The 18,575-nt window shown below is 50.3% G+C and overlaps 1 protein-coding gene across 1 annotated transcript in view; it reads left to right on the top strand.

Annotated features, from left to right (window-relative positions):
• Positions 1 to 4,983: 4,983 nt before the first annotated feature.
• The window catches only part of HTRA1 (HtrA serine peptidase 1), a 50,374-nt gene continuing 36,782 nt past the window's right edge, over positions 4,984 to 18,575 (top strand). The window contains exon 1 of the mRNA XM_087432755.1: positions 4,984 to 5,612. Within this exon, the coding sequence (XP_087288881.1) occupies positions 5,021 to 5,612 (592 nt within the window). The 5' untranslated portion in view covers positions 4,984 to 5,020. The remainder of the gene's footprint in view (positions 5,613 to 18,575) is intronic.

Here is an 18,575-nt window from a genome sequence, read left to right on the forward strand (position 1 = left end):
ACTTCAAATGTCACTTCCTCCATGAAGCTTTTTGCAACTTGGCCAGGAAGAGTTAATCACATACAAGTGGGAAGACACAGAATGACCTGGGTACCAAACCTCGCCTCCAACACTTACGAGCCATGTGACCTTGATAATTTACTTGATTTATCCAACCCTCAGTTTCCCGATTTAAAAAACAAGGTCATGATAATAATACCTATATTACGTGGTTGTCATAAGGCTTGTATATTTAAACCACCTGGAACCTGCTGGCGCTCAATATATGCTTGTTTCCTTCCTCCCCTCAGAAAAAAAGATCAATCTTGCCTAAAAGACAGCATGTTCTATATGTGACCTTGTTCAGCTTTTCACGCTGCTCTTGAATAACAGAAAATTGACAAGTTGTCACTCATTACACTCTGGTGGCTGCCTGTGGTTCTATTTGAACTTGTGTCTTCTGATATTTGGTCATCGGGGGTGGAAAAATTTCATCACACACCATGCACTTTTAATTTTCTAAAGCAAATATGTTGGAAGGAACCAATTAATGCAAACATGGACTGTCGGTCTTCTGCAATTGATTTAGGGGACAGGTTAGTCTAAATTAATGAAAGATCTGAATTATAGATCATGAAGGCTTGAAAGGAAACACAGAACAGCACCAGGCGTGGGATTGGTTTTTGGGGGTTCTTCTTTAATTAACAGACATGAATGTTTTGTGATTTGATATTAGAAATGCTAGTATTTCTAAAGTGCTTCCAAAGTTCTCCAAAATATTTTCACCATCCTTGCCATTTGCACTATTTTTGAAGGAGGGGTTTGCATTGAAGAGGGCATGCTGAAATGAATTAATTATTACAAAGCTAATTATTACAAAGCTAATCCCTTTACTTCTTATCCTATTGGGTTACACTGACTGTATCTTCAATTTAATTCAAAGTGCCCCTTAATCTAAAATCTAATGATGTATCTATATTTAAAAAGGTATGTGACTGAATCCATTTTTTTCAGTCTACCATCCATACTGCAGCAAGGCGATTCTGCCAAAACACATCTCCTTAAAAGCCTCCTGGAGTGTCACATCAGCACCAGTGTAATGCCCACATTCCTTAGGGGGACAGCTGGAGCCCTTCACAAGCCTGCCCTCCCCTCAAGCTGCCTCGCCTGCCCGTGGGGACCACTTTCCTGCCTGCAGCCACACTGGAGAGCTTGGCATCTCCCCAACTGAGTGGACTCATAATATGGACCCACAACCACGTGTTCCCTGCCCCTGTCCTCCTGGTGAAATCCTCCCCATCCCTCGAGACGTGGCTCATTTGGTACATCCTCTAACGTTTCGATTCCTCCTCTCATGAAATTCCTCTCTGTCACCCACATTTGTTTTCTGATCTCTCTCTCTCCTGTGTGATAGGCACTAGTTTCATGCAGCTCCTGGGGTGCGCTCATGTGGCTAATTGCACTTAAATGAATTAAAATGAAATAAAAATAAAATTCCGATTCTCAGCTGCACTTGCCACTATTTCAGATGCTCAGTAGTCACACATAGTTAGTGGCTTCCATCTTAGCACAGATAGAGAACATTTCCGTCCTTGCAGAAAATTCTAGACTTCAAGCTCCTTGGAGAGCTCAGTTAGTTAATGCTCCATCTCCAGTGTCCAGCACATGGCAGATGCTCAAGACGTTTCTCTTGAACTAGACCAAACTGAACTGACTCGGGACTGTCTTCAGAGAAGCAGGACCAGGAGGTGCCTGTTGCCAAAGGAGGCTATGAATGGTGGGGTGGCGGAAGGTGATGGGAGTGTGCTGGTATTCAGAGGAAAGGGAGGCAAAACTGGCTCAGAAGTCATCTTTCATCTGGATGGTGTGTCCCCAGACAGGGTTCTGTTACTATGGTGAGGGTGGAAATGGGCGCTAGGGGCAGCTAGGGATGTCTGCGGCCCTGGAACCAGAGGACAGTGGGCTGGAAGGGTGGTTTGGGTGAGACCATGGAGGACTTTGGACGTAAGGTTAAGAAGTTTATCCTTCATTTTACCGGGATTGAGAGCCCCTGGAAATTTCGAGAAGGGGAGGAGTGACAAGATTGTAAGAAGAGTCAAAATTATTACTCTAGCTCCTTAGGTTTTAGGTCCTGTGGATTCGGAATTAGGCCCTATGGATTTATGTCCTCCACCATTCTGGGTCCTTCACACAGTTGGGTGGGTAGAGGCCCCAAGTGGGAAAGCTTCCTCCTCCTGGGCAGCACAGACATGGTCGCTCTGTTCTAGGTCAGAATCCTCATTTCCTAATCGAGGCTTTGACAGCCACGGGGTTTCATGGTTCATTATTCATGAATAGACTTGACTTTGTTCAAAATTAAAGCTTAAATTTGAACTTTGTTCAATTTGGGCCACAGAGAGGATGTCAGGGAACTCGCCTGTGTGGCTTCAGAACTGCCCCCTTTTCTCCCGAAAAATCCTCTCTAGGAATCTGTGCCAAGACCTGGTGAGGGAGAAATGAGTTTTCACGATGTATCAAAAAATGCATCTTTTAAGAAACTGTCTTTATAAATGGCATCAGAGGGAGAAGAAATAAAAGAGAGAAAGAGAAACCCCCTTCAGATCACAAGCATTGCTTCAGGATATGGAGATGTTAGGACTAAGGGAAGACCAGCGATGAGCCCCTGATGCCAGGTTTCAATTGATTTATACTTCTCTAACTCAGAGTCGAAGGACTTGTTGGGGCAGGTGGGTGAACTGCACTCATAGCTGGGAGATGATTGTGATGTGACCACGGTCTCTCTAAAACCTCGGGCACTGTGAATTCTGCTTCTCCGGGACTGCTTGGTCTTCCATTCCTTCCTCTGTTACTCCTCCTGATGAAGCCACTGGTGTGGCTCCCAACGGCAGGGTGGAGCTCCCTCCCTTCCCTAGCAGAATAGCCATGCGGCCTCCGAGGCTCCCGTTTACCGATCACCACCGTTATAAACACCCCTTCTAGCTGTGGTTCGGCTGCCACAAACATCCTGGGGTTAGTCACGCTGGGGAGACATGCAGCCACCACTGTTTTCCTGGTGAAGGTCCCTGAGGTTCTTAAACAACTTGTCTCGAGTCAGAATTAAGAGCCAGGAGCGGGATTTTGATTCCCAGCCCATCAGATAACATGGCTCCCGTCTGCTTCTCTAGGTCACTAACCCACACTGGAAGGGAGGCAGAGCATTTCAGGTGGAGGGAACAGCGTGAGCAAAGGCAAAGAGACTTTAAACAGGATGGTTTGTTCCAGAAAATGCAAATCATTCAGCACTGGCTGAGCAAAGTGTGTATGGTGGGGGAATGGGGTGGAGAATGGGGTGAGGGGGTGATGGGGACTCAGTGGGACCCTCAGATAATTATTCTCTGACAGGGAAGGAGCTTGGAGATCTACCCAGCAAGCAGTGGGGAAGCTGTGGTCACATTTTCTTTTTAACCAGCTAGCGGGCCCTGCAGCCTGGCCACTTGGCTGGAGGGTGGAGGATGGGGTTTTGCAGGCACAGAGACCCTTTAGAAGGTGTCCTGCCTCCATCACTCTTAACCTGTGGTGTGACACTGTGGGGGAGGGGGGTATTTATTATTTCTTGCCCTCTGTTTTCTCATCTGTAAAATAAGAATATTGGACGAAGAGAAGTTTCCACCAATTTATTCAGCACCACAGGCCCCGTTTATTTCGTTTGCCCACTGGACTGCTCTGGGGACAGTCTTTATTTGCTGATGGATTTTGCTAATTATTCCCCACCTGACACCCTCTTTGAGTAATCACAATCAGCAGAGGTATCCACCCCACTCCGGTATCCAGGGCTGAGTGAATTCTGGGTCAAGGCCCCCCTTCCCAGAACGACGAGGTGCTGGCTTGAAGAAACACTGCTGTGCGGTCTAGGGACTCAGGCTGGGGACCCCTGCGTCCTTATGTCCTAGGCTGGACCTTCTGCTTCCTGGCTCTTGGTCCCAGGGACCCCCTGGACCCTGGACACTAACATGGCTCACATCTGGGAGGTCCCTTGAGCAGGGTTATAAATATTTGTATTTTACTCTTTAACTATTTTTGTTGGGAAAGTATTGCGAGCACAACGCAACAACCCAAATACCGAAGACTAGTGCAAAATCCCTAAGCTTCCTGCGCCCCTCCCACACCTACTTCACCCCAAGGTCAGCGTTCCCTGCCCACCCGCCCATGGGTGGGTGCCCCCCTCTCTGCCCGGCCAGGACCTGCGCGAACCCGCCTCCTCCCGGGTCCTCCGGAACAAGCCTTGCCCATCCGTTCCGTGTAGGCCTGGAGGCCGCCGCCCGCGGGCCTGACGCGGCCTGGGCACGGGAACCCACATCTCGGGTCGCCTCTGCCCCTCCTGGCAACGCCTAGACTCGCGTCTGTCCCAAAAGATGCACCGAAGACTCTTATGTGGGAGATGAAAGGCGAGCTCTTCTATTTAATAACAATAATTATTTGAAATAATCGTGCACGTGTTCAAAATTTAAACAGTACAAAGCCCCTCTCCCATCCAAGACTCCCCCCAACTCCCGCCCGTTCCCAGCTTCTCGTGTCTCCTTCCGGAGCTCTTCTGCTCCTGTACGAGCACGCATCCTACCCACGACAACTTTTAAAAAGAATCAGACTCGAATGATGATATTCTAATTACTTCTGCACTTAACCGGGGGTCTGGGCAGCGGCCCCTTCCCGTGATTGGCCGTTTCCCAACTCGGCAGTTTGCGGGAACTTTCCCCGGCCCTCGCGCGCGGGGCCGCCGCAGGTTCTCGTTTGCAGAGTCTCCTTTAAGCTTTTAGGTCGCGGTGAGAGAACCCCCGAAAGGCGGAGAAGTGGGACGAGCAGACCGGGAAACTAAGCCCCGCGAGGGGGCGGACCCGCACGCCGCCCCGCCCGCGCCCCAGGAGCCCCGCCGTGCCCGGGCGCGCCTGCCCTGCCCCCGCCGCGGGCGGTCCCCGGTCCAGCCGCCCGCCCGCCTCCCGCCATCCGGCCCCCCTCCCGGGCGCCGTGCCCGTCCCCAAGGCGGCTCGTCACCGCCGCGAGGCCAATGGGCTGGGCCGAGCGGCCGCGCGCACTCCCAACCGCTCCCCCGGAGTCCCTCCCGCGCTCTCGCCGGCGCTGCTCTCCGGCCCTCGCTCAACCCGCCGCCGCCGCCGTCGGAGCCGCCATGCAGCCCTCGCGCGCCTCCTTCTTCCCGCTGCTGCTGCTGCTGCTGCTCGCGGCGCCCGTCTCGGCGCAGCTGCCCCGGGCCGGCCGCTCGGCGCCTGCCGCCGGGTGTCCCGAGCGCTGCGAGTCCGCGCGCTGCGCCCCGCCGCCGGCACACTGCGAGGGCGGCCGTGTCCGCGACGCGTGCGGCTGCTGCGAGGTGTGCGGCGCGCCCGAGGGGGCTGAGTGCGGCCTGCAGGAGGGCCCGTGCGGCGAGGGGCTGCAGTGCGTGGTGTCCTTCGGGGTCCCGGCCTCGGCCACCGTGCGGCGGCGCGCGCAGGCCGGCCTCTGCGTTTGCGCCAGCAACGAGCCGGTGTGCGGCAGCGACGCCAACACCTACGCTAACCCGTGCCAGCTGCGTGCCGCCAGCCGCCGCTCCGAGAGGCTGCACCAGCCACCGGTCATCGTCCTGCAGCGTGGCGCCTGCGGCCAAGGTACCTGCGGGCGGCGACCCCGGCCCCGCGGCGCGTTGCGCCCCAGGGAGCTCCCCAGTGTCGCCATCCCAGCCCTGACCTGTCCCCGCGGGACGGACGGGCAAGCCGAGGGGCAGCGAGGCGCTGCAGGGTGTTCAGGGCACCTACTGGCTGGAAGAGGAGGGCACCGACCCCTGGGGTGGCAGCGTTCCGCGGGCTCCCTGGAAACCAAGCTTTGCGCCCAGACCGGGGTGGGTGCCACGCCCGGCAGGTGCCCGACACGCTCTGTCCCGCAGCCCAGAGCCGGGGTGTCGGGGCGTCCCGCCCGGTGGCCGGCTGCTGAGTGCCCCGCCGGGAACCACACCGCGCCAGGGACCGGAGGACAAACAAGGAATGTGGGCACAAAGGGAGGAGAGAAGTTGGGGACTGGGAAAGGTGTCTCGCGCGGAGCGAGCCGGAGGCGTTGGGACCACAAGGACTCATTTCTGTCGCTTTCCCTTCCTTCTACTTTTCTGCATTTCTCCCCCTACTATCCTCCCTTAAAATTAACCATGCATTCATTTATTATGGATCCTGTCCGTGAAAACTTCACTTTTATTGAAAGGACCAGGGTTTCCCATCCGCTCCCCACTCCTCCAGGTGGTCTCCCTGACCGGGCACCGGTTTCGTACCGCAGACGCGGCGGCGGTGTGGCTGCCTGCCTTTCTTCCCGTGGTTTGGGCCAACTCTGCAAAAATGAAAGTGGCTCTTTTTGAATAAGCTTAACGGGGCTTTGGATCAGGAAATCGGCAGAGGCAGAGGGGCAGCCGCGTTAGGAATGAGGAAGAAGTGGACCCCTTCTCCCTCCTTCCGCATCTTTTCTGTATTAACAAGACCCTTCCTGGCAGGGGAGGCGGTGGTGATGGGGTGAAGGGTGGAGTAATCGTCTAACTGTCTCGCGGGACCTTCCAGAGGGATGCTTCTCCTCTCCAGTCAGCGAGACCATGTGGAAAAACAATACGGAGTTCAGCTGCGGCCAATCCAGCGGTGGAGGGACCCGCCAGCCTCGCTTGGCAGTGCACTTGGCTGGGGCCACGCTCTGCTCTGCCTCCTCACCGGAGGCAGTGCATGGAGACGGGGAGAGGGGAGCCCATGGCAAGGGGCTGGTCTAGATTTTCTTTGTAGGAGTTTGGTCCAGCATGCCCAACTAGGGCCAGGGACAGTTTGGCTCACATGGAGAAGAAGGTGCCAGAGTGGTGTTGGCGAAATTGGAGGTTGTGTATTTCACCAACACAGGAGCAGGGAGCCCAGTCTCCGCCGTGGGGAAACAGCCTAGTGAGAAAGTGGAGGAGAGTTATCGGGGAGAGAAGTGATCCCGCAGAGACTCAGGAATGGGCATGAAAATGCACCTTTTGAGTGCCCACTCCGTGCCCCAGTCCGTGTGCCAGGTGTGTTACAGGTGTGGCTGTACCCAGTGGGTCTTCACAGCCTCGTGAGGAGGGAGCCTCTGCTATCATTCCCATTTTACGGAAAGAGGAACTGAGTTCCTCTTGAATCCAGACAGCTTTCCTCAGAGCCTACCCAGTCCTTAACTCTGAGGCTGAGGAAGAGAGGTCAGGCAGGGTAAAAGAAGTTTCCAGAGGGCCAGGAAGTGCATCCTAGGTGGAGTGGGGAACAGCCTGAGCGAAACCTTGTTTGGGAGGTGCTGAGTAGACTGGTATGGCTGGGGACATTTGGGGAGGGCAGCAGGAGTGACCCAGGCTGGTGGCGCTGAGTCTCAGGGCAGCAAAGGAGGGCTGTGCTATGTACTCGGTCATTCTTGAAGCCCGGCAGCTCAAAGAAAGCCTGGTGTAGGACTAACCTAGTGGTGGGGTACAGAATGCACCAGGGTGCAGAGTTAGAGCTGCTGCAGTAGTCTGAGTGTGAAGTGATGACTAAAAAAGCGTATTGCGTATTTTTGTCAAAAACAAGCCAGCTGTTACTGTTTGTAGTCTCGCTGCATGGGGTCCTGGGTAACCGTTTGAGCACCTGATTTATTGCCTGTGAGGTGGAGTCACTCAGCAAGCTTTGGCGTTGGCAGAATCGTTAACAGTCACCGTGTGGAGGGAACAGGTCCTCTCCCAGTGGCCATCATCAGGCCCAGAGCAGGCTCCTGGGAGAGCCAGCGGGGGGCAGTCACAGAAGGGTGAGCGTGGCGGCCTTGAAAGGAGGGAGAGATGGAGAGGGTGTGAGGCTGGTCTCATCTTTCCCCCTTCTTTCTGCAGATGTTTATTGAGCTCTGCAGTGTGTCTGGTACTGCTTGTTTGTTTGTCTGTCTCCCTGGCACATAGGAGGCACCTGGTGGATGGATGATGAATGAATGAATGAATGTATGAATGAATGAATGAATGAAGAAACAAGAGCTGCTGAGATCCATGGCCATCCAGTCTTCCCTTAATGGAAGGCTTTGCTTTTGCTGCCCCCAAGGCCCCCCCTCATGTGACTCTCTGCCCTTGACTTCCCAGAGGCATCTCTGAGGACAGGAGCCTGGGAGCCAGCAGACTTCAGTCAGTCGCAGCCCTGCCCTCGAGCAGGTCACTTGGTGTCATTGTTAAATGAGGTAAACTGGCCGCCTGTGCTGGTTGAGAGGGTTGGCAGGAGTGCCGTTTTAGCTGGGGCAGACAGGGGAGGCCTTTGGAGGAGGTACCGTTTGACTAGAGGCCTGAAGTTCAAGCAGGCCCTGTGAACACGTGGTGAAGGATCTCCAGAGACGGAGCAGGCTCCATGATTTCCAAGATCACAAGGAGGGCTTGTCTGGAGCAGAGAGTGAGGGCGAGGGGAGGCAGGAAACACTGTCAGACTGGAGGTCCCCGGCCAGGCGAGCAGCACTTGGTGGGTCTTTGGATGGGGGAATGTGTCACCGTTCAAGAGAAAACACTTTTATCTGTAAGCTGTTTAACGGAGACTTCAGAGAGTATCTCTAATCACAGTTCTGGAAATGAGGGCAAATCATCTATTTCAGAAATCAGTGCTGCTGTCAGGGAAAGTGTACAGTTATACTAGAGAACAAGAATCTGTCGTCTTCCTCCGTTAACAGTTTAGTTTAAAGCAAAAACTCTTTACTGATCAGGAGATTACAAAAAAGGAATAGCAATTAAAAATAGCACAACAGTGAGGGCTGACGTATATTTAGTGCTTATTCTGTGCCAGGCCTATAGGAGCTCACTGACCCTCCCAGCAGTCCTCCGAAGGGTGTGCTGTCATCCTCCCGTGTTATAGCCGGAAACAGAGTCACAGAGCAGAGCAGTACCTTGCCCAGGGCTTGAACCCGTGCATGTGGCCCAGAGCCCATTCATAATCACCATGCTGTGCTGTCGACAGAGAAACTGAGATTATAAGCCAACCCCAGCTAAGCTGCAGCTCAGAGCTGGAATAAACAGTGCTCCAGATGGCCACGGCCTGGAGATGAAACACAGGACACATCACAGCTCTCACCCCACAGACACAGGAGTTGGAGGACAGGGTTGCTTCCAGTGGCCATCGATGCAGCCCTTGCTGAAGAAAAACAAGAGCTGAAGGGGCTGTAGTGAAGATGTTTCCAAACCAGAGCCCCGGGCCTCAAGTGGCCCGTGGGGAGAGAAAGGCCCCTCTGGACTCCCAGGCATTCCAGAAAATCAGCCAGGATGTGCAGCGCTGCAGAGCCCTGCTAAAAATGGACAAGAAGCCAGGAAAGAGGCCTGAGAAAGACTCCCTAAACCTCGGAAGCCTGGTCTGTTTCTCCTCCTAGTACACACCCCAGGAGCCGACCCTGCCCCAAACAGCAGCTCAGAGTAGCCCAGAGACCTGCAAGCGCAGTGGGGATCCAGGAGCTCCCCGTCCTGGCCTCACCCCAGGACTGATGAGGGAGGGCCTCTGAAGGTGGAGCCCAGCCCCGCATTCCTGGGGAAGAACCATGGGCTCTGATGACTTTTGAGCAGTTTATAAGGCTTTGCTCATTCTGGTTGGTTATCTCCTTTTATTGTTCTGTTGGTTTTGCTCAAGAGTTAACGTATTAAGGTTTCATAAAATTCGTACGTTAACAGTGTCAAAAGCCAAGCATTTGAGTAACTTCATTCCATCCAGAAAAACTCTAAATAGGTTGCTTTAGACTAAGCTTAAAATAACTGTATTCAGTAAGCGATTATGGCGGGGACCGTGAGCTAACTGTGGTCAGACACCCAACAGCCTTAGGACTGCGGGGCCGAATTCTGAGTCCGTTTGGAGTTACGGGATCCTGGACGCAGTTTCGTGCCTTGGATTGAGAAATCAGACTTTCCATGAGCTTATATTTCAAGTGAATAAATAGCTCAGGTCAGGCTTAATTTGAAGAAGAAATCAGGCTTGGCAGTGGTTGAGGGTTCCTTGGAAGGCGGGCTGGGGTGGAGGGCCACAGGCTGACCACTGGCTCTGGCCCCTCGTAGGCTGTTACCTGGCCAGGTGACCGGCCCCCGACCTCTCAGAGCCTCAGCAGTGAGAGGATTGGGCCAGATGATCTCTGAGGTCCCTTCTGGCTGGAATGGTCTGTGAATCTTGTAAGAAAACCAATCTCTGAAGAATTGTGATTACCTCATCCCTATTTTAAAGGCTGGGCTGGCTTCTCTAAGAGCTATTTCTTTTTCTTAAATTATTAATGGTTAAAGCCAAGATTGGCATGGAACGCATGTGGCCCATCTTGGGCCTGGTTGCCTATATTTCAGCTTTGTGTCGGCTGCTGAATGTCCCTGGATGACCACCATGGCAACGTGCCCACCCCCAAGAGATGAGCTCCAGGAAGCCTGGATCCCTCGCTCCTTTCCAGGGGCCCCGAAGCTGGGCTGCCGTGGGTCCTCTGGAATGAGGTCCCTCCTGAGCCATTTCATTTGTCCTGTTCCACCTTCTCTGCCATTAAAAAAAAGAAGAAAGAAAATTAGTATCAACAGAGAAACTGAGAAGTATAGCCATTCCAAATGCTTTTCCAAAAGGCTCCCAGAAGTGGCAGGGAAGTTGGTGTGAGTCAGTGCTGCTGGGTGACGTGTGTCTAGAACCACCGATGGACATGAGCCAGTACAGCACACTGCGGGACGGAAAGGGGTGGCAACAAAGAGGCGTGTCTGTCGCTGCTGGAAGGGCACAGAGTTCAGCTTTTAGAATCAGTGACGTGAGATCTGTGAGTTCTAAATTTATTCAGAGTATTTTTTGAACACCTACTGTGTACTTAGAATGTCCGGATATAGGGAGTCAGAGGTGAGTAAGGCTCAGTGGCCCATGATCTCAAGGAGTTCATGGTCGGTCATAAAACACCTGGCTTATGGACTGGGCTTCTAGAGTCAGTTCACCACTTTCTAAATGTGTGACTTTGCGTATGTGAGCTAATCTTTCTAAGTCTCCGTTTCCTCATCAGTAAAATAATAATAAAAATAATAGTACGGGGGCCGGCCCCGTGGCTTAGCGGTTAAGTGCGTGCGCTCCGCTGCCGGCGGCCCGGGTTCGGATCCCGGGTGTGCACTGAGGCACCACTCCTCCAGCCATGCTGAGGCCGCGTCCCACATACAGCAACTAGAAGGATGTGCAGCTATGACAGACAACTATGTACTGGGGCTTTGGGGGAAAAATAAATAAATAAAACCTTTAAAAAAAAAAAAAAAAAAAAAAAAAAATAATAGTACGTACATACATACCTCGTAGGATTGTTGGAGGAAGGAAGCACCTAATTGTATGGAGTGCTTAGAACTGTGTCTGACACGTTACTAGAACTCAATCAATGTGAGCTATGAGAATGATAATCATCATCATATCATTGAAGCATCTAACAAGAGTCAGCTCAGAGCGGAAAGTGCTGTGGTGATCTTGTCTTCCTGGGGATAATAAGGTGGGTGGTGGGTTAGAGAATGAAGAGTGAAGGTGATGTGGGATGTGTGTCCTGGAGGCTGACTTGGAATTTGCCAATAAGAATGTTAGAAGAGGTTCCCTGGGCAGAGGGACTCAGACACGGCCTTGCCTGTCACCCTCTGAAACCCCCATTGGTTGCCTGTGTCATCTGAGAAGTGGTAACTTCTCCTGAATGAAGAGCTTCGTGTCTGGAACACCTGGGGTTTTACAAGTGTCATCTCCTTAACCCTCCCTGGAGTTTGTGACGCTCAGGAGATAGCAGTTTATGGAAGCCCAGGGACCTTCCTGAATGATGCTTGGTTTGACTTCCATGCTTTGGGAATTCCTCACAAGGGAAGGTTTGTCACATCTCAAGGAAAAAAAGAGTTGGAGAGTCCACGGGTACCCTATTATTTTAGATTCCTAGAACAAATTGTTGAGTAAGCGTATTTCATAAAAACAGTCCTCTACCACGTGGTGTGACAGCAGCTGGTCCCTCACCAGGAGATAATCATGTCTCCTTGGGCCTATTGTTGTGGCTGGAATTTCTGATAATTTTCAAATTTGAGTAACCCCTATGTTAATGAGTCAGAGCCTTGTGCAATATTTTCAAACCTCAGGAAACATCTTTTTCATTAGTTGTGCAATCAAACCTCGAAAAGAAGACAGTAGACTTGTCTGTATGGTGAGCTGTTTTTTTTCCTCAGAGTCTGGCGAGATTTGAAGTAGAGTTCCCTTTCACATAGTCTCTGGAGAGATTTTACCAGATCATCCAGCAGTTGAGTCATCTCGCACCCCATGACTAGGAGAGCCCTCTCTCTACGGCCAGTACTCCAAGTGGCAATCACTGCTTGGTGGGGATGGACGGACGCAGAGGGTTTTGCCAGTTGGGGATGCCCAGGCAGATGGCTGCCACTGGGTACCGAGGAGAGAAGGCTCAGCATTCAGTAGTCACATCTGCTTTTCTCTGGCACAGAGTGAGCTAGCCTGGGGAACAGGGGACCACATTCTCCAGGACAGCCAGGTGGTGGGGAACAGCACTGGACAAAACAATGAAGAGCTGAAGAGCTACCACCACCGAGTGCTGTCTGGGAGCTGGGCACTGTGCTAATTGTCTTCTGGGCCTGTCTTGTTCTTCCCTCATCGCCACCCAGGGAGAGAGGGGCCATTATCCCCGTTCCCTTGCTGAGGAAATCAATGAGGCTCCAAGAAGCGAATTATAATTGTCCAAGGCCACCCAGTGGGAGAAGTCAGAGCCAGGATTTGAACCCAAGTCTGTCTCACTCTCAAACTGTTCTTGAGACTTCTTTGACTCAGTATTATTTAGAAGTGTGTTGTTTAGTATCCAAATATTTGGGGGCTTTCCAGCTATCTTTCTGTTATTGATTTCTAGTTCAGTTCCATTGTGGGCTGAGAACATACTTTGTATGATTTTTGTTCTTTTGAATTAGTTAGGGTGTGTTTTCTGGTCTAGAATGTGGTCTCTCTTGGTGAATGTTTCATGTGAACAGTAGAATATTCTGCTGTTGTTGGATAGAGTGTTCTATAAACGTGAATTAAGTCTAGTGGATTGATAGTGCTGTTTGGGTCAACTACATCCTTACTGATTTTCTGCCTGCTCACCTCTAGCAATTCTAGACTCATCCAGGACTCCAGGCACCAAACAGTGGAACCAGGATGGAAAAAAGTAATATGCTTCCTGGGAGTCAGGCCATGGGTCTCCTCTGGGCCACATGTCCCGCTGAGATGTGGTAGCTCTGGGCCAAAGTGACTGAATTGCCTTGGAGCACTGACTCTGTTTCAGGGAGAACTAAAGGCAGAGTTCACCACCATCATCTTCAAGGTCAGAATGCTTTGGTTCAAAACATCAGCACCCCAATTATTATACAGAGCACATGACCGTCTCTTGTGTCTATATTGTGGAGAGCACATAGTGCTCACCGGGGAGTCTGTCGTCTGCCTTCTAGTGTTCTTAGGCTGAGTTTGCAGCTCAAGAAATGCTGAGTTGAGGTTCCTTAGATCCTAGCTTGAGTTGAGGTTCCTTAGATCCTAGCTTGACATTTCTCCACCAATTTAACATTTTTGGCTCTGAAAAACGTAGCCCAATATGGTTCAGTCCTCATTGGAAAAAGCCCGGTAGGAAACGTCTGATAACCCCACAGAAGGTACAGGAAGAAGGGCAAGAATTTGAGACAGTCTAGAAAGGACCATGTGCACTAATACCTTTGTGTCTGTGAGGTGCTATAATACTTCTCATCCAGTCTGTTCCCTTGGAATGCCAATCATTGGCCAACCATATAATGCTCTAACCTCTGGAAAATATCATTGTGCTCTCACCTTCCACAACCCATCTCTAACTATATCAACTCCCCATTTTCGTGTTTTCTGGGATCCTATGGACAAAGACACCTCCTTTCCTGCAGAGACACTGGTAGTTGGCCAAAGCCACCAACTGCCTTATAAAGAGGACAGAATCCCACAGCATGAAACCTGAATCTGGAAGGTCTTTGCAGGTCCTATAGCCCAACTCTTCAGTTTACAGATGGGGAAACTAAGGCACCCAAAGGAAACACGACTCTCATAAGCTGCCCAGCTCATTAGTGGGGGTCCAGTGTGGACTCCATCCTGAGGCCCAAGGTAGAGCCCCTGAGCCCTTCCCACCTGAGCCGCACCTTCCTGCTGGGACTGGAGAGGCCAGGGTCCCCCTCGTGATTTTCCCATGAGGCTGAGAAACATTGGGTGCTTTCACTTAGTCTCCCATTACAAAATAATGCTAAGGGAAACTTTTTTCCCCCTCAAATAATCTCCGTGGGTTGGAAGATGACCCAAAAGCTATCCACATAGTGACTGATTTCTCCCCTCAAGAGTTCTAAGCACATATTAATGCCCTTGAACCATAATTATAGTGCTCTTGCTGAAGGGAAAAAAAATCAGTATAAATATCATGGTGGGCATGCCAGATAACGTCAGCGCTGAGATGGTTCCACATCTTTTAAGCTGTGGTTCGACTTTCTTTGGGATGAATATACCAAGTTTTCCCCTCTTTGCATAAAGGCTCTTTTTTTTTTTTTTTGTGAGGAAGATCAGCCCTGATCTTCCTGTATCTAACATCCAATGACAATCCTCCTCTTTTTTGCTGAGGAAGATTGGCCCTGGGCCAACATCTGTGCCCATTTTCTTCTACGTTATATGGGACGCCACCACAGCGTGGCTTCACAAGCGGTGCTCGATGTGCGCCCGGGATCCGAACCTGCGAACCCCAGGCCGCTGAAGCAGAGCGTGTACACTCAACTGCTGCGCCACCCGGCCGGCCCCATAAATGCTCTTTTTAATTTCTTTTCACCATACTGTTTAGACATCCTGGGAAATGCATTCGTACATTTGATGACATATTGTACTCTGTCAGTTTTTTAATAAATATAGTTCAATCACGTCAAAAATAAAGAAAAGGAGAAGAAAGTCCCATGATTCCACCATCATTCCAGCAGCTTCTTCATTTCTGTCCCGAGCGTTAGCACCGTTTGGTTAACTGTTTTCCCCTTTGTGTCCATTTGGGCCATGGCTGCTGTTGCAAACAGTACTGAAACGAACATTTTCACGTTCACGGCTATTTATGTATCTAGAGTTATTCCCTTGGGATAGATACCAAGAAGTGCAATGACAGGATGGAAGGATATGGATTTTTTATGGCCCTGGGTGTGTATTGCCAAATTATTTTCCAGGAGGGTTGTACCCATATTTGTTGCTGTCAGCTGTGGAATTATTAACTTCCCAAGTCACTGAAAGCTGGGGCAGCCAGAAAGAAATTCCCCCGAAAGAAATCCTTCAGGATAGATGGAATAGGACAGTACCAACCAAACCATTCATTCTGCTCACTTGGTAAATTGCCTGGTCTGTCTTTAAGTTACTTTTATTCTCAGATTGATAGATTTTAAGAGATAAGCAAGGTTTTGGGTAGAATGAGCATTTTTAAAATTTGTTTTTACCTGGGGATGGAGTTGTGATCACAGATAATCTGATCTGGAAGGGGTCACGCAGTTGTCAGGTCATCTGGTCCAACACTCATGTTTTCAGTGGGGAGCTGGGACCAGCGAGGGGACGTGAAGGCCCAAGGTCACAACCCGGGCTGTGACAGAGAACCTGAGTCCCTGGAGGCCCAGCCCAGGTCTCTCTGCACCGACCCTCCCGGATGCCAGCTCTGTCCAGGATGCAAGAGGAACCCAGAGGGTTTTTGTTTGTTTTGAAAAGTGAAGAATATGTTTATTCAAATGTTTTGTACACATAGACAGAAATATAACATAAGCCACATATATAAAATCCAGTTGTCTAGTAGCCACATTAAAAAAGTAAAAAGAAACAAGTGACATTAATTTTTTCCTTTTTTTATTGCAATTTTATTGAGATGTTATTCGCATACCATAAAATTCATCCTTTTAAAGTGTCCAGTTCAGAGTTTTCATATACTCAGAGTCGTGCAACTGTCATCAGTATCTGTGTTCTAATTCTAGGACATTTTCATCACTCTAAAAAGAAACCCAATACCCATTAACAGTCACCCCATACTTCCCCTCTGCCCAGCCCTAGGCAACCGCTAATCAGCTTTCTGTCTCTATGGATCTGCCCTTTCTGGACATTTCATATAAATGGAATCAGATAATATGTGGTGCTTTGTAACTGGCTTCTTTCACTTAGAATAACGTTTTCGGGGTTCATCCATGTTGTAGTAGGTATCAGCGCTTCATTCCATTTTATGACCAAATAATATTCTGTTATGTGAATGTAGGAAGGCTAGACTTTTATTTTATTTTCTCTCCCTGATGGGGGTCCAAATCCCAGTCCCAAAGTCACTTTGAAAGTCTGAACTGCTGAGAAGGCATTGACTTGCTCTGTCAGAAGAAACTAGAGCACATGACACAGGAAGCAGCCTTGAAAATAAGAATATTCTATATGGATGGGAATTAGGCACTGAAAGGAAAAGATCAGAAAATGCAATTTTCAGATTTATTAGATCATATAACTTTTTTTTTTTTGGTGAGGAAGATTAGCCCTGAGCTAACATCTGTTGCCACTCCTCCTCTTTTTGCTGAGGAAGATTGGCCCTGAGCTAACATCCGTGCCCATCTTCCTCTACTTTATATGTGGGACGTCTGCCACAGCATGGCTTGTTAAGCGGTGCATAGGTTCGTGCCCGGGATCTGAACCTATGAAAGCCGGGGCCGCCGAAGCGCAGTGTGTGAACTTAACCACTACGCCACCAGGCCAGCCTCTAGATCATATAACTTTTTCTGGAGCTGGAAAGGATGTCGGAAATGGTCTAGCCTTCCCCCTCATCTTACTAGTGAGGTAACTGAGGCCCATTGAGGGGAAGTGGCTTGTCTTGGGTCTCAGGGCCCACTTTTCACTTCTTACTTGAGCCAAAGATTCTTCCTGGCTTCTGTCTCAGTTTTATTAGTTCCCCTCATTCTCTTCCTCATATCTTGAGGATAGTGCTCATCAGCAGAAGGGTAGAGGGTACTTTTTGGGAAGAACTGTTCCCTTCTTGGTCAGAGGGCCTTGGTTCACCATCACATCAAATCCCTCCTTCTACCTTCCTGTTTCCTTTCCCCTAAGTCCCAGGCCCACCCTCCTCCACCAGGGGGCCTGTGAGAGGGTGGCTGATGACAGCTGAGAGGCGTGTTCCAGACCCCTTAATCAACTAAACCATCACCTCCCAGCCTGCTGCTTGCGGCTGGAGGATTCAGGATCCTGAACTGCCTCGGCCCCTCCAGACATAACAACCAGGAGCGGTCGGAGCAGGAAGAGAACTCAGCTGAGATATCTGGGAAGGTCAAGACCGGAGCCAGATGCTTATCAAGAGGAAAGTTAATAGTGTTTTTGTGAACTGAGCAGTCAGCCCTTTCCCTGAAGATAATAATAGACGCATCATGTTGGGCATTCAGGAGACTTCTGAAAAAAAATCGTGTGGTGGAATTGATTGGAAACTTTTTTTTCTAATACATAAATTAAGTCAGATAAGACTTTGTTGAATGCAACAATACTGACCAAACCCAAGCATCCACCATGGTTTGCAAAGCTAGGACTTTTTTTTTGTCAATGAGACTGAAAAGTGATTGTCGGTGACAGGCTCCTTTAAACATGGACACATTGTTCTGGAAAAGGCACATTTTACCAGTAAAGTTGAAGCTGCAGAACGGGGCCATGCTTGTGACTGATAGCACATATAGGGGTTTGCAGCCACCTGGCCAAGTGCCCCCGAAAGCTTGTTGCTAATTTGGGGAGACTGTCTTAGACTTGTTGGGGTCGGTCTTTCTGCCCCTTCACTTCACCCTCCCCACTCTTTTCCAGCACCATCTGTTGCAGCCTTGGCCCAGCTCCTGCAAACAGTTCCTCGCAGGGCACCATGGATATGGGGGACAGAGTTGCAGTCTGAGGTCTGGCGTCGGGCGAGCTTTTCCCACTCCGAGCTGTCTGGGAGACTGCACCGGAAAGAGGGTCTGCCAGCGCTTGGAAGTGCCAGTGTGGGCTGGAAATCGACGCCAGGCTCCCAGGCTCCGCCTCCTCTTCCTCCTTTATTCATTATGAAGAAAGAAATGGGTCACACGTAACTCTTCTGAATTTTATTTCTTTATTTCTATGCAAAAGATAGTAGACCATCATTCAATTTTGAACCTTAAAAAAAAATAACAGTTGCTACTTGTGAATTCAGTTTGTTTTAACAAGAATAGATCCGAGAGCCTTTGGCCGTGGGAAACTTGACACCAAAGCTGTCTTTTCACAGCCGGTGTCGGTTCGTCCTTGCTTGGATGCAGACGGTGCCACTGATGATGCATAGGATTTTCAGGTTTGTTTTACACGTCAGTCTGCTGCCTTGGCCACAGCCAAGTGATGTCTCTCTCCTTCCTGTGCATTTTCTCTGCAAGGTTCAGAGAAACCTAATTGCACAGGCCCCTGTGTGCCCAGGCCCCCAGGGCCCTGGAATTTGCAGCCACAGCACCCATTAGAATAGGGGTCTGGTTTCCTGGAATGTGCCAAGTCTCGCTTCTGTTTCTGCTGCCTCCACACCCCAGATCAGCGCTAGGCCAGACTCTGGGTTGGAGCCGTTGCTGACAAGTTTCCTTGGAATTGAATGGAGTGGGACAG

This window comes from Ceratotherium simum, chromosome 6 (genome assembly GCF_057802395.1).
Source record: "Ceratotherium simum simum isolate JZ-2026a chromosome 6, ASM5780239v1, whole genome shotgun sequence".
In the NCBI taxonomy this organism is placed as follows: domain Eukaryota; kingdom Metazoa; phylum Chordata; class Mammalia; order Perissodactyla; family Rhinocerotidae; genus Ceratotherium; species Ceratotherium simum.